The sequence below is a fragment of the Benincasa hispida genome, chromosome 9 (genome assembly GCF_027475165.1).
Source record: "Benincasa hispida cultivar pf3 chromosome 9, pf3_genome.v1.1, whole genome shotgun sequence".
Lineage (NCBI taxonomy): Eukaryota > Viridiplantae > Streptophyta > Magnoliopsida > Cucurbitales > Cucurbitaceae > Benincasa > Benincasa hispida.
Genome location: NC_143486.1, coordinates 51796463 through 51812132, shown reverse-complemented (window position 1 = coordinate 51812132; position 15670 = coordinate 51796463). Strand labels below are relative to the sequence as shown.

At 35.0% G+C, this 15670-nt stretch overlaps 2 protein-coding genes across 4 annotated transcripts; both read right to left on the bottom strand.

Annotated features, from left to right (window-relative positions):
- Positions 1 to 5605: 5605 nt before the first annotated feature.
- Positions 5606 to 8651, bottom strand: LOC120085372 (E3 ubiquitin-protein ligase At4g11680-like). Of its 3 annotated transcripts, none has more exons than XM_039041322.2 (5): positions 8094 to 8651; positions 7949 to 7997; positions 7186 to 7708; positions 6439 to 6802; positions 5606 to 6160 (listed from the first exon to the last, which is right to left on the bottom strand). In XM_039041322.2, the coding sequence occupies exons 3-5, from the start codon at positions 7686 to 7688 to the stop codon at positions 6014 to 6016; spliced, it is 1014 nt and encodes a 337-aa protein (XP_038897250.1). In that variant the 5' UTR covers positions 7689 to 7708; positions 7949 to 7997; positions 8094 to 8651; the 3' UTR covers positions 5606 to 6013. The 3 variants fall into 3 exon arrangements, with proteins under 3 accessions (XP_038897250.1, XP_038897251.1, XP_038897247.1); XM_039041323.2 differs by having other exon boundaries at positions 7949 to 8011; positions 8094 to 8472; XM_039041319.2 differs by having other exon boundaries at positions 7186 to 7997; positions 8094 to 8479.
- A 1916-nt stretch (positions 8652 to 10567) lies between these two features.
- On the bottom strand, positions 10568 to 13713 carry LOC120086519 (E3 ubiquitin-protein ligase At4g11680-like). The gene is made up of 3 exons (XM_039043217.2): positions 11872 to 13713; positions 11100 to 11484; positions 10568 to 10998 (listed from the first exon to the last, which is right to left on the bottom strand). Exons 1-3 carry the CDS (start codon positions 12381 to 12383, stop codon positions 10852 to 10854), a joined length of 1044 nt encoding a protein of 347 aa, XP_038899145.1. The 5' UTR covers positions 12384 to 13713; the 3' UTR covers positions 10568 to 10851.
- Between the last annotated feature and the right edge of the window lie 1957 nt (positions 13714 to 15670).

Genomic DNA, 15670 nt, shown 5'->3' with positions numbered 1-15670 from the left:
ACAAATAATTTACATACACACAAGCTTGTAGACCCAGTCCAAGAAATTTCTCACTACTTAAAGTGGAGGTAGCAAATTTTATTCTTATGGCTTTAGGAAGAACATGCTATGAATTCAAAAATCAAGTACAAATATATATACATATATGTTAAAAGAGAGAAAGAGAGAAAAAGGAGACACAGGGTTTACGTGGAAAACCCTAGAACAGGGAGAAAAAATCACATAGAAAGTCTCTATTTTATTATTTTTAACATAATTTGAAAGATATACAAGGGTTGTTATATAGGCTCCAACAAGCCTTAATACAAACAAGGAAAGAATCATACCCCCGGGAATATAAACAATCACCTAAGTCCCTTAATTTCAACACTCCCCCCTCAAGTTGGGATGTATATGTCAATCACTAATACATGAGTCAAAATTTTGCCTGAGTAACGCTTTAGTGAGAACATCAGGAACCTGTTGATTTGATGGAATATACGAAATACAGATACTGTCATTGTCCCGTTTCTCTTTTATAAAGTGTCTATCAATCTCCACATGTTTCGTATGATCATGTTGTATTGGATTATTGGTTATGCTTATAGCCATTTTATTATCACAATAGAGTTTCATTAATAAGACACCATCTTGATGAAGATCAGATAGTACTTTCTTCAACTATATTTCTTCACAGATGCCCAAACTCATAACTATGTATTTAACCTCAACACTGTTTCTAGCAATAACATTTTACTTCTTACATCTCCAAGTGACCAGGTTACCCCACACAAAGGTACAATATCCTGAGGTAGACTTTCTGTCAATAACTGATCCTGCCTAGTCAGAGTTGGTATAGGTCCCAATGCATTTCCTGTCAATTTTTCTGAACATTAGACCTTTACCAGGAGTGCTTTTCAAATATCTTAGAATTTGATTCACAACTTCCATATGTTTTTCATAAGATGCCTGCATAAACTGATTAACTAGCTGATAACATAGGAAATGTCTAGTCCAGTGTGATTAGTAAATTAGTTTTCCCACTAGACATTGATGCCTCTCATTATAAACAGGAACTTTGTTAACAGAATCTCTCAGTTTCACATTGAATTTTATAGGAATGTCAGCAGGTCTACATCCAGTCATGCCTATTTCTTTTAAAAGGTCAAGAGTGTATTTTCGTTGTGAGACAGAGATCCCTCCCCTTGATCTGGCTACTTCTATTCCAAGTAAATACTTTAGATTCTTGAGGTCTTTAATTTCAAACTCGTCTGCCATTTTCTTTTTCAGTCTGGTGATCTCAACAATATCATTTCCTGACAAGACAATATCATCCACATATACGATTAGGACAACAATTCCAGACACTGGCCTTTTTGTGAACAACGTATGATCAAAGTGTCCCAAGGTGAACCCTTGGGACTTAAAAAAGGTAGTAAACTTGTCAAATCAAGTTCTTGGAGACTGTTTCAAACCATACAAAGACTTCCTGAATTTGCACACCTGATGATCAAATTGAGCTTCAAAACCTGGAGAAGAGCTCATATACACCTCTTCTTCTAATTCACCATTTAGAAAAGCATTTTTCACATCAAGTTGGTAGAGAGGTCAATATTTATTTACTGCAACAGAGAGAAGAACCTGAATCATGTTTAACTTTACTACTTGAGAGAATGTTTCTGAATAGTCTACACCATAGGTCTGAGTAAACCCTTTCACTACAAGTCTAGCCTTGTACCTTTTAGAGTACCATCAGATTTATACTTCAGAGTGAACACCCACTTGCACTCAACTATCTTATGTCCTTTTGGAAGAGTAACAAGGTTCTACGTATTATTCTTTTCAAGAGCTCTTATTTCTTCCATAACAGCAGTCTTCCACTCTGGAATCTCCATAGTCACATGTATGTTTTATGGTATTGTTGTTATGTCAAGACTGGTAGTGAAAGTCCTGAATTTAGAAGACAAATTACTGTAAGATAGAAGACTATACATAGGATGCTTAGTGCAAGACTCGGTGCCCTTTCTTAAGGAAATTAGCATGTCAAGAGAAGCATCATAATCCCCAGGTTTGTCTGACTTCTTATCTACTTTCCCACCTGCAATAGGATTCTGATCACACATTTTAGGCTGAGGTAGAATTTCACTCTCTTGTGTTTCGATGTATTCCCATCACTATCTGCCACCCTGTTATTTTCTGGAACTAACACATCAGTCCTATCATTCTCAGTTACATCCACAATATCATCCTCAACACGCAAATCATTATTATTAGTAAGGACACACTTAGTAGTACCTTGAGCTTGTGTTGGTTCAAATTCATGGACTGGAGTCGGTGAAATAGTAGAGGACACAATTTTCTTTCTGAGATTCTTCCTGTAGTATGTTAGTCAAGGGATGTGTTTAGTAGGTAGAACAGTGTCATGGGAACTCAAGATAGGCCCAGAAAGATCAATAGGGACTGAGGATGTTGACCAGTTAATCTCTTCACTAGTACTCTCCCACTGAGGATGACTAACAGGGAAGAAGGGTTTATCCTCAAGGAATGTGACATCCATAGAGATAAAGTATTTCTGGGAAGAAGAATGGAAGCATTTATAACCTCGCCGGTGAAAAGAATATCCAAGGAAGACACATTTCTAAGCACGAGTGGTAAACTTAGTTTGGTTAGGACCACGACTATGGACAAAGACGGAACACCCAAAAAACTGGAGAGGAACATCAAGAATGAGTCATGTGGTCGAGTATGACTCCTTGAGGGATTCTAGAGGGGTTTGGAGTTGGAGAACACAAGAAAGCATTCGGTTAATAAGATGAGTTGTAGTAAGAACTGCATCTCCCAACAAATAAGATGAAAGAGTGGTAGATGGCATGAGAGGCCAGGCAACCTCGAGGAGATGACATTTTTTCCTTTCAACCATTTTATTCTGTTGAGGTGTATAGGCACACAAACTTTGGTGAACAATGTCTTTGGAAGACAAAAATTCACAAAGAGTATTATTGAGAAATTCACGACCATTATCACTTCGAAAAATAGTAATTTTAGTATTGAACTATGTCTCAATAGTAGTGTAAAATTTTTTAAATATCAATGAAACCTTTGATTTGTCAGTGAGAAGAAAGACCCACGTAAGATGGGTATGACTCGAACCTAGTGAGAGGAATTTCCCTCGTCGAGTAATGGGAAGCGGGCTAGTCCCCTAAAATGCTCGTTCCTTTGTTGTTGGGGCATCATCGATAAATGTCAGAAACTAACATTTTCCCGAAGAGGTGGTAACACTATATGGACCTTAAGCATCACTATGAATAAGATTAAATGGCTAAGAAGGTTTGTAAGGTTGAGAGGGAAATGTGACCCTATGTTGTTTTGCACGAATGCACACATCATAAGAAAGAGAAGAAGCATCAACTTTATGAAAGAAATGAGGAAATAAAGATTTCATATATTGAAATTTGGATGACCAAGGTGAAAATGCCACAACATACAATCTTTTTCTGAAGTTGAAAAATACGAAGACAACAAATTAGTCCTATAGTTGTTCCTAGAACAAGCATCATCATCAAGGAAGTAGAGTCCCCTATTGTGCCAGACAGTGCCAATTGTCTTCCCCGAGCTCAAGTCCTGAAAGAAAACATTATTCGATGAGAAGGAAACTTGACAATTTAGATCTCAGGTTATCTTACTAATAGATAAAAAAAATTGTAAGATAGTTGAGGTACATGCAACACATTCTGTAAAGTCAAACCATGGAAAAAAGAAATATGACCCTTGCCTGCAATAGGAGCAAAAGACCCATTTGCAATTTTGATCTTTTCATTACTAGCACAAGGAAGATATGATAAGAAATTATCAAATGACCCAGTTAAATGATATGTAGCCCTTGAATCAAGTATCCATGGTTTATTGTCATTTATACTTAGGAGACTTAAGGGTTGTGATGTACCTAATTGTGCAATTGCCCCAAGAGAAGGGACAACAGAGTCACTTTGACAATTCACCTGAGGTTGTGACTGGGAAGCATTCGCAAATTGACTTACAAGTGCATGGCCGAGATTGGACTTATCATTCGGAGGGCATCTTCTACCATTCGATGGTCTACCATGTAATTTTCAGCACTGTTCCTTTGTATGCCATGGTTTTTTGCAATGTTCACACACTGGAGTCTGTTTCCCATTGTGCTTGTCACCATCATTACCAGATAATTTTGCTCTAAACGTAACTGAATCAGTAGGTGACACAGTAGTGATGTTCATAGCACTGGATCTGTCTTTCTCAAGGCAAACCTCAGAACACACTTCCATGAGAGAAGGTATAGGTTTCTGTCCCGGTATATGACCTCACACTGCATCAAATTTGGATTTCAAACCAACTAGGAAATCATATACCCTATCTATTTCCACAATTTTGGAATACTAGACAGCTCCACACGAACAGTCCTAAATAATTTCGCGACATAAGTCCATCTTCAACCAGATTAGGGACAGTTTATTAAAGTATGAAGTGACATCCATCGTCCCTTGTTTGCACTCTTGAACTTGTTTGCGTAGAGTGTAAAGACGAGTTGTATTTTGCCTTTTTTAATATAATTTCTGAACAACATCCCAGATATCTCGAGCGATGGCAACATATAACAATGGTTTCCCTATCTTGGGCTTCATACTATTAATCAGTAGTGATCGTAGCAAGGAGACCTCTTCTTTCCAAATGCGCTCTCGAGGATCCCCAAGTCTAGGTTTGGGTATCTCGCTAGTCAAATAATCGAACTTGTGATGCCCTTTAAGGGTCATTTTAATAGACTGAGACCAGGAGAAATAATTCTGGTCGTTTAACTTTTCTCCTGCAATTAAGCCTGTGGAATTTCCCATAGAACTAGACAAATAATTTGCAGTAGTTAAAGCAGGGAAAGAGGTTACCGGATTCTCTAAATACATTGGTAAATCACAAGGAATGTCTGAATTCAATACACTTGAATTTAAGTTTGTGGTTATGGAAGCACCTAGGGCTGCCCAAAGAGCGGCGATTTGTTGTTGAAAATTTTCCTGAAAATCAGCTAATTGTTGTTGACCCATTACCGGAGAAAGACCCATGGACCCGTGATGTTCATATCTCTGCGGCGACGAATGGGAGAACCCATGCGATAGCAAGCTGTTATAGGAGGTTGACGACACATCACTCCCGGTTACAGACTTGCCTCGATGATGCATGGAAGATCTAGTAGCACCGACTTCAGATTCTAGTGGCTGGATGAAGCGCTAGCGGCTGCGGGACCAAAGGCAGTGGTGACAAGACCAGAGGCGGCAACGACAGTGCTGGCGGTCAAGGGCTACTGTTACAGATGTATTTGCAGCGACCGAAGATACCACTCAATGGCGATCTAAACGGTTGTGGCGCTATCGGCAACAGCAGCGTCGACAATGGTGGCGGCGATCAGAGGCTCCATCGACGGCTGTGGCGGAAGCAGTATTGGTGTAGCACCAAGGTTATCTTGCACCGGTTGGTTTTCGCCAATGGCAACTAGGGTTTCATCATCATTATCTAATACCATGTTAAAAGAGAGAAATAGAGAGAGAAAGAGGAGACACAAGGTGTACGTGAAAAACCCTAGAACGGGGAGAAAAAACCACGATAGAAAATCTCCATTTTATTATTTTTAACATAATATGAAAAATACACAAGGATTCTTATTTATAGGCTCCATCCAACCTTGATACAAAAAAAGAAAAAAAAATTAGGGTAAGGTAAATTACTATCATACCCCAGGACTATAAACAATCACCTAAGTCCCTTAGTTTCAACAATATATATATATATATATATATATATATATCTTTCCTTTTAAGGCAAACTTAGGAGGCATCATTTTCCTTCTATTTGTAACTTTTGAATTTTACTCTCAGCATTTGGCAGTGAACTCATTCAAGTAACCATGTGAAAATGGAAGAATTTTTGTTGGGGCCAAATAGTAAAGATTTTGAACTGCTTCTTCTTTCTTTTTCTCTCTTTCTTTTTTTTTTTTTTTTTTTTTTCTATCTATCTATCTCTGAAGTTGCTGTTTACAGAGAGGGCAGGAAGATGTAATTGAAAGCCACTTATCCACACACTTGAGATGGAACAAATGGGAACAAGGTAACTGTCTTACTTCTTCTTCATCTTTGTACTTGACAAGGCAAATGCAACATTCCTAGAAAAACAGTGGAGGAAAACAAACTCAGAAAAAGGAACTTAACCTACTACACATGACTTCAAATAATCGTGCATGTAGATATTATTGATCAGGTAGAAGAAGACGTACTTATAATTTTTAAACCGAAGTTTAGTAAGTAAAATAGAATATATGGTAGTTAAAGAGATTAAAATAAAATAAGCACAAAAATTTTGGGACGAAACAGCTATGAAATCTACTTTCTTTTGAAGATAAAAGTGTTTGATCCATCATTATAAGCGTATTGATTTACTTACTGGATCCTCTTTTCGAAGTCCTTTATTACTATCAGCTTCCATTGAGACCGTGTTATATCTCCAGCACGGTAGCTGGGATATTTGATCATCCGATGCTCCTTTGTCAGTTGACGCCATGTTAATATTATATCCTAGAAGGCTACTAACCAATGGCACACAGCAACATAGCAGCAGAAAAAGAATGAATGGAAAGGAGTAGCAGATGGCATTCCAAACTAACAGGAAGACGCATAGCAGATGAAGCTTGGGAGCTCTTTGGAAAGAACTGAAGCGAGAATCGACAATCCAAACATTACCCATTACGAACCATATTGCAAAGAAAAGTTCAAGAGATGACCGGCATTTGTTCATCAGATGTAAGCTCCTGCACAACGTATTGAACAGAAGTTGTAGATAGAATTGCAAAATTTGCATCCACATTCTAAATGAGTCGGTTCCAAATTTTCCAGACAAAGCAACACAAGCAGCATTTTTCTGTTGTACTTTCAGCTAACTTCCCATGTCTGCTGTGTCTACGACTTGATGATGGCATGTTCTAAAGTACTAATTTCTTATACTAGATTCATGATTTTAAACCTTCTTCCATTGAGTTTTGAGTTTTGAGTATTGCCTATTGCCTATTGCCAAGTAAAGTCTAGACAGACCTTTTCCCAGAATTAATGATCCAAAAAGGAGAATAGACATTATTTATCCCCGTTAGCTGCTTTAACAACTCTAATATAGGGAAAGTAGAATGTTAAGAAATACCTTGATGCTCGACTGCTCCTCCGCTGCTCGGTGTCAGGAAGGCCGACATGCTCTCCACGCATTAAATAAAGATGCCAATATCGCCCGTAGAGAAGCAACAAACTAAGAATGCAGCCAAGATCATAACCGACTATCCACAGTCTCATAGGCCAAACTGGCTTCTCAGTCTCTGAAATGGCAAGAAAAAACACTGTGATGGCCAGCTGAAACACCATAGCTACCAGCTCCATAGCCATCCACGAACTAGAATTGAAAGGATCAGATCCGAGATCTGATCTTGATCCATTCTGGTAGTGAAATACCCTTCGTAAGAAAATGAACCACCTGGCTCTAGACACTCTCATCGCTATCCTAACCCAGAAAGATGCAGGGAGAGCAACAGAATTATCGTCTCTTACATCCTCACCCGCACCATCTTCTTCCACCAATGAATTCGAGATAAAGGAAGCAGTGCCACCACAGTTACACGATGGCCCCGAAACAAAATAACCAGAATTTATCATCGAAAACAACCTTCCCTTATCTGGTACAACACAAAAGAACAACTCAGCAATCATAGAAAACAGAGTGTTCTCATGGAAATTCAAGAACCAACTTGACAATCATGACAGTCAAAACCACCGAACTTTCTCCCACAGTGATTGAAACAAAACAAACAACAAATTCGGTATTCGGAATCATGAAAACTCCAAGCCCCAACCATATGACCACTCAGCTAGGCAAAACATCAAACACCAACCGTGCACAAAATCAGAACACTTACTCCAAGCTTCAGCACCCGAACTTATCAACCGTCACAGTCCAGAAAAAACCTGAAAAGAAATCTCTTAACATAAAAAATCATCAGTTCATCACCCGAAAAAACATCAGAAAAAATAGAAGGAAAAAAAAAAGACAGAGAGACCCACCCACGAGGATCAGGCAGTTGGGTTTTGAGGGGAAACTTGAATAAGCCTCAAAGGCAATGGGGAAAAGGGGAAAGAAAGAGGGAAAAGGGGACATGGAAGTGTAAATAGAAGGAAATGGGAGGTTTCGGAAATGGTGGAGGAAAAGGAGAGGAAGGTGAAAACAGAGAGATGGGGACTGAAGATCAACCGGAGAAAAGGAAGGAGAAGTGGGTAACTTTGATTGAAAGTGAATCAGAGTTTTTGAGGAAGATGGCGTCAAGGATTGGATTGAATTGGATTGGATTGGCCTAACTTTGTTGCAGGTTTTTGTTAAGAAAGCAAGCAAAGCTCAACAATCGACCGTTTCCTTCAACTGTCAAACCGCAATTCCTCCTCCTCCTTCAACTGCTTTTTTCATCATTAAAAAATCAATACCAATTTTTTTTCTCTAATGTTTAAATTACAATTTTAACCTCCAAACTCCAAACTCCAAGTTGTACTAAATAAGAGATTTTTAGTTTTTCTTTTACTATTTTTGGAAACTACATTTACATATATTAATAATACATGGTGAAGACCAACATCCTTTTTGGTAGTTAAATTTTAATCTTAGAGATTTAATTTTATGAAATTAAATTTTAAGTTTAAATATAAATGTATCAACTTAAGCATAAGTCAACCGTAATTGACATCTACTCCATTATTTAAGGTAGGAGACTTAAATTTCTACTTTATGTAAAAAAAATAAATATACAAATAAAATACAATTAATTAGTTGACTTTTTTTTCTTTTTAAAAAATATTTAAGGTTAGATGGGAGTAGTGTTATCAAAATAAACCTAACTTAACTGACATATAAATGTATTAAGAAGTGGGAAATTTGTGCTTCAAATTTCCACCTCTAAGTATACTAAAAAAACAAATGATGTTGATATTAGATAATTTTTGTGAGAGTTAATTTTTCTTACTATATATTTAAAAAAAATATATAGGTTCAAATAATTTTTTTTTATATTGAGTTTCGACATTTATGTGACTTAATTTTCAACTCTTTGATTGGTTGGTTTTTTCTCTAAAAAAAACAATTGTATGATTTATGGATTAGATGAGTATCAATACTACCATTATAAGCTTAAATCGCATATTATTTTAAACATTAAAAAATTAAAGTTGATTTAGTCCTTTTGAATTTGAAAAAACGGTTGATGACTTCCAAATTACGTTTACAAATTGAAATATTTTTAAAGTTAAATTATAAGTTTGGTCATGAAATTTCAAATCTGTATTCATTTGGTATCTAAACTTTTGAGAGTATTTGATAGACTCATGAACTTTCAAGCTTGTTATAAGATCTCTTAACTTTTAAAAGTGTCCAGTAAGTTTTAAGCTTTTAATATTGTATCCAATAAATCTTTGGATTTTAAATTTTATATCTAATATTTTATCGACCTATATTTTTAAATTTTTACTTATCTATTAGACACAAAATTGAATATTTAAGGTTTGATAAGTCATACAATTCAAATTTCTATAGAAAGGATCAATTAATTATTTTTCTTTTTAAATTCATATGTATTAGAGATCTATTAGATACAAAATTGAAAGTTTAGAAACCAAATAGAAAACCTGAAAATTGAGGGACTAATCCTGTCTATTTTAAAATGAAGAAATGATTCAGAAAAATTATTACCAAACCAAACATCCTACAAAAAAATTGTGTTTCAATACCAAACTAGTCCCTACACATAGATACTCTTGCAAGGTTAAGGAAAATGAGGCCAAACTAGGTGCTAGATAAATTCATAATATATATATGTGTATATATATATATATATATAAAAGTTTGCTAATTTATCTTAACACACATTTGGTTTGTAGTCTATGAAGTTTTACCTAATTAAACAAGGACAAATTTTGAGACTTTTAGAAAAAATGCTTTCAACTATTGTCTTTAACAAGTCATAACTATAAGTTGGTAGAGTTTAATATTGTAATTACTACAAATTTAACTACAATGATTTGAATAATAAAAAATCATTTGCTATTGAGAGAATCTTTTTTAGTTAAAATGAACACTAATATAGCTCAACTAACATATAGTATATATTAACAATCTTGAGATTTGTGATTCAAATTTCCAATCATACTAAGAAAAATCTTTTTTATATTGAGATATTGATTGCTTGTCAAACATAGTTAATAAATCCGTGTTTTGAAAGGTGGGAGAGGGGGAGAGTGCCTACTCAAGATAACATATCATTTTCACACAACATTCTCATTTGATGTTTCAACTAGTTGATTGCTCAAACTTTAATCAAAGAATGAAACTGAGGGTAGGAGAGGCTTCAAACATGCCCGATTGTTCGAGTTTTCTTCCTTTCTCATACACGATTTTTCCAAACAAACTTTACACAGCTAATCATGTCGAGGACGTAGATGGGGATGGGGATAGGGACGGGCAGCCAGTTCGATAGTAACAATAAGTTCTAGAGGCATAAAGAGGGAAAAAGCACACTTGGTTTGTATTCATTGGGCAAATACTATAGTTCTCACAATATCTACAAATAAGGCATCATTTTCCTGTTATGTGTAACCTTCAATATTTCAGTATATTTAGGTAACTGGTGAGCACTAAAACTCACTCAAGTAACCATGGGAGACTCTAATCTAATGACTAAATCACAAAAACAGTGAAAATGAGAAAATTTCCATTTGGAAGGGAAAAAGAAAAGAAAAAACCCAAAGAAGCACTTGAACTGCTTCTGCTTTCTTGGCTCTCTTAACTTTGAAGTTGTTGCTTACAAAGAGGGCATGAAGATGTAATAGCAAGCCACTTATCTACACACTTGAGATGAAACACATGGGAACAAGGCAACTGTCTCACTTCTTCCTTGTCTATATACTTGGCAAGGCAAATGCAACATTCCTGAAAAATCAAAGCCAAATGAAAGTATTTTAATTCCCGATCATTCTTTTTGAGTTTTCTTCTGAAGTCTTTCCTAAACCAGAAAAAGAAATATTACTTACTGGATCCTCTTTTGGAAGTCCTGTATTGCTATTATCGGGTTGACTTCCGGGGTTGATGTTGGTTTCAACCGCTTTGTATCTCCAGCAAGGTAGCTGGGAAATTTGATCGTCTAATGCTCCTTTTTCGGTTGATCCCATGTTAATGTTGTATCCTATAAGGCTACTAGTCAATGGCACACAGCAACATAGCAGCAGAAATAGAATAAATGGGAAAGAGTAGCAGATGGCATTCCAAACTAGCAGGAAGCTGCATAGTAGATGTAGCTTGGGAGCTCTTTGGAACGAGGCTAAGCGAGAATCGAAGACCCAAAGATTGCCCATTACAAACCATATGGCAAAGAAAAGATCGAGAGACGTGCGGCATTTGTTCATCAAATGTGAGTACCTGAATTAAAGTAGTCAGATTAGAGATAAAATTTTGCATATGCAAACTTCTTGAATATTGAAGACATAGCAACCTAATAAAATATTGGGTTTTACTTTTAATTAAGCTCCCCAGTCTGCCTTGACTTATTTTAGGACTTTTAATCCTGTGGGTCACTTGAAAACCTTCCATTCTTCAACTCAGTTTCTGAGTTAAGTAAAGACTCATAAACTGCAGGAACTTTTAACCCGGACGCTTTGGAAAAAGTATATTAGAACATGATTGACCCTAAGCTTCTTTGTCCATTCTAAACTCAAACTCACTGGCTTTTCAAGGAAATGACTAAAAGTCCTACATATTTCATGGTTATGAAAACAATTCAGAGGAAACTAACATGTCGAAGATTACCTAGATGATTCATTGCTCCTCTGTTGTTCGTGTTCGATATCTGAAAGACTGTTACCATCTCCCTGTGTTAGATAATGATACCGATGGCGGCCATAGAGAAGCAATAAGCTAAGAACACAGCCAAGATCATAACCACCTATCCACAATCTCATAGGCCAAACTGGCCTCTCAGCTTGTGAAATGGCAAGAGTAAACGCTGAGATAATTAGCTGAAACAACAGAGCTACAAGCTCCATCGCCATCCACAAACCCGAATTGAAAGGATTCGGCCCAAGATCAGATCTCGATCCGTTTTGGTAGTGGAAAATTCTTCTCAAGAAAATGAACCATCTAGCTCTAGATATTTTCATCGCCATTCTAACCCAAAAAGAAGGGGGGATGGAATCAGACGTATGGTTGCTGATCTCATCAGCTCTAGCACCATCTTCTCCAGAGACCGGAATTGATATGAAAGACGTAGTAACATCAGAATTAAACGATGGTCCCGAAAGGAAGAAACCAGAATGAATCATCGCAAAACGGCCTTGTCTAACTAAAACCAATCACGCTCCTTAACAAAACAACAAACTACACGGACATGGAGAAAGTTGGAAATATGAGCAAAGAACAAGGGGTGGTTCTCATGAAAGGATAACTAAAACTAAAGGGCCAGTCCAAGCACGAAGATAACAAAAATCACACAAAATTTGCCCGTAATGATTAAAAGAGAAACGGAACCCACTTTGGGACAAAAGCAAGCAATCCAAATTCATGAAAGTCTCATGTCCAAACTACAAGGTATTCAGTGAGGCAAAACATCAAACACCTATCGTGCAGGCCCAAAACTGCAAATTCAGAAAGAAGCCTTAAAAGGGTATCTCACAAGAACAAAGAATTGGAAACAGAGCGTATATAAAGGCATAAAGAGCAAGAAGAAGGCAACAAAAACGGTTGGAAAAAAAGAAGACAGGAAGTTGATGTTGGGTCGTGGAGGGTCACCAGAAACTCAAGAAAAAGGAAAAAACAGAGAAGCCCAAATGAAATCAACAAACAAACGGTTTAGAAATACGCGAAAGGCGTTCGCCTAACTTCAAAAAAGCAAAATAAAAAATCCCCAAAAAGAGAAGAAGAAGAAGACGAGAGAATCAATAATCAACCGCTTCTTTTTTTTTCTTTCTTACAACAGTTGAACCGCGAATCTTGCTGTGTCATAATCAGTAATTCCAAACCCCCATTAAAGACCAACCCAGATACTCCTGCAAGATTCAAAATACAGAGATATAAACAAAACCCCACATGGGGTTTTCAAAAGGGGGGATAAGGGAAAGAAAGAAAACAAAAGAAAGTATAATTTCAATTGGTTTTTTGGGAAGAAGGTAAATGGTTGGCCACCAAATCCAACTAGCAAGATTGAAGGGTGTGTCGGGCAGAGTGGCCCTCAAAGACAGATATTTAAAGCAAAGAGAGGGAATGGCGGTTGGCCACACACCATTGTTGAAGAGAGGGGAAGCTCAGAGTGGCCCGCCCAATTTGAAATGGCAACGTGGAGACCTAATCCAAAACACAACTAACTCTCTCTTCCATTCTTCTTCTTCTTTCTTTGTTTCTTGATTGATATTCAATATGTAAAAATAAATCAACATCAAGGATATGGAGATGAGAGAGAGACCCAATTTTTAATTTTGGGAATTGTTTGTTTATTGCTTCATAATTGGAAGAGAGAGAATAAATAATAGCTTCATCCTTTATCTTGCAAATACAAAGAGCGTGTGTGTGTTTGTGTTTTTCTTAAGTTTTGTTTTTTTTTTAAAAAAAAAAAATTATTTTAATGGTCAAACCTTTGTCCATTTTGCTTTGTATCCCATCTTCTTTGAATGATGGATTTATTATTATTATTATTATTTATTTTTAAGATTTCAAATTAAAATTTAGCAGAAAATAATATTTTGGTTCTAAACTTTATAAATTTTAAATTCAATCTCAATGGCTAGTTTATTGTGTTGATTATTTAAAAAATATATCTATTAACATTTTTACTATAAATTTTGAAAATGTATTCACATATTGTATTTCTTTTCATGAAAATTATTATATTATTTAACAAATTTCGGTAAAATTTAAGTTTGATGGACTAAATTTAAGATTTATTAAAAATACAATAACTAAAATTAGACAATTGAAAGTACAAAAATTAAAGTTGAACAAACTTCAAACTATGAGGGCCAAAAATGATATTTTAACCTAAAGTTGTTATCATTTCCGTTAAAAATAGCACTTTAATCTCAAAACCTTCTTTTGTAACAATTTAATCTCTTAATTTTAATACATAATAGTTTAGTTTCTATACTTTACAATTATTATAATTAATTTCAATCTATATTATGAAAAAATTCATTAAAATTAAGTATCAATTTTTATTATGTAATGACTCCATATTTATAGTTTATCAATATATTAATAGTTAGTTTATCCATTTACATAGGTAAAAAATTTCATTAAATTTTAACAATATTTTTTAAGATATTAACTAACTTGTTACAAAATTTTCAGTAGAAGAACTAAATTATTACACACAAATTATGCACTAATTTATTACAAAATAAAAAAAATACAAGACTAAATAATTACATAATAAAGTTCACGAACTATTGCACTTTCATGAAAACTTAGGTTAGGAGTATTTTATAATGTTTAACTTTTAATATTTGGTTTAATTTATATTTATATTTTAAACAATTAAGGATAATTAAAAATAATAATGATAATAAGGAGAAGTTAAAGAGTTTCTTAGAACTTCTTTTAGAAAATACAATTCTTACAAGTAACTCTTATAAATTTGGAAAACTTTGTTATGAAAATAAGGTCTAATAAGGAAATGGTTGCTCACAAGTATATTTTAAAGAATGTATTGAAGAAATATTATCCATAGAGTAATCTAAAAGGTGCCATTCAAATACTTCACTCAAATGGAATTGTTTCAAATCCAACACATGTTCTAAACAAGATACTATTTTGACCTAATAATAGTGTGCTTTATCCAAGTTTTTCTTTAGAAAAATTTAAAAAGTTATCCAATAAATAATACTAAAATCAAACCCTCCTGATTTTGAAATTCTTATCAATGAGCCACCAACATTTCTTAAGAAATCATCAAGTATTTATCGACATTTTAAATCTTTTTTTCAAATAGGTCTTTATCACATTGTAGTAGTGTCAAATTTTTTATATATCCCTATACTTGGAATGTCACATCTATATCTTGCTATTAGACATCTAGATTCACCTTAATATAACTACTTTAGCTATAGTAGCTTACTTTGGTATAACCACCAAAAGTAGTTAGTGGTGGTTAGACCAAAATCCATGTCTTTAGCCATACTTTACCAATACCACCTATGACAAAAATAAATTTTCTTAAAATTGATATGTCAATTCGACTGATAAAATGTTAATTGTCTTCTCAAAAGTTGACGTTTGGATATGTCTTTCCCTTCTACACTTGTTGAGCTAATATATATATATATATATATAATGAAAGTAATGAAAGTTATAGTTATTTTAGGCTGTTTGGGACGTTGAGATGATATAAAATGTGGGAAGTTCTGATGTCTGAAGAGTTCTAATCGATGATCGAGTATATTCAAGCATTGAGATGATATACGATACACGAAAAGAAAATAATAGATACAAAACACATTCCGAAAATGGGCCCACAAACAATTAAAATCGGTGAGATAGAATAATGACCTCTAAACACTAAGATAATATAGGATGTGATGATATACCATCTCATATTGGATCCCAAATAATCGGTTTGTAT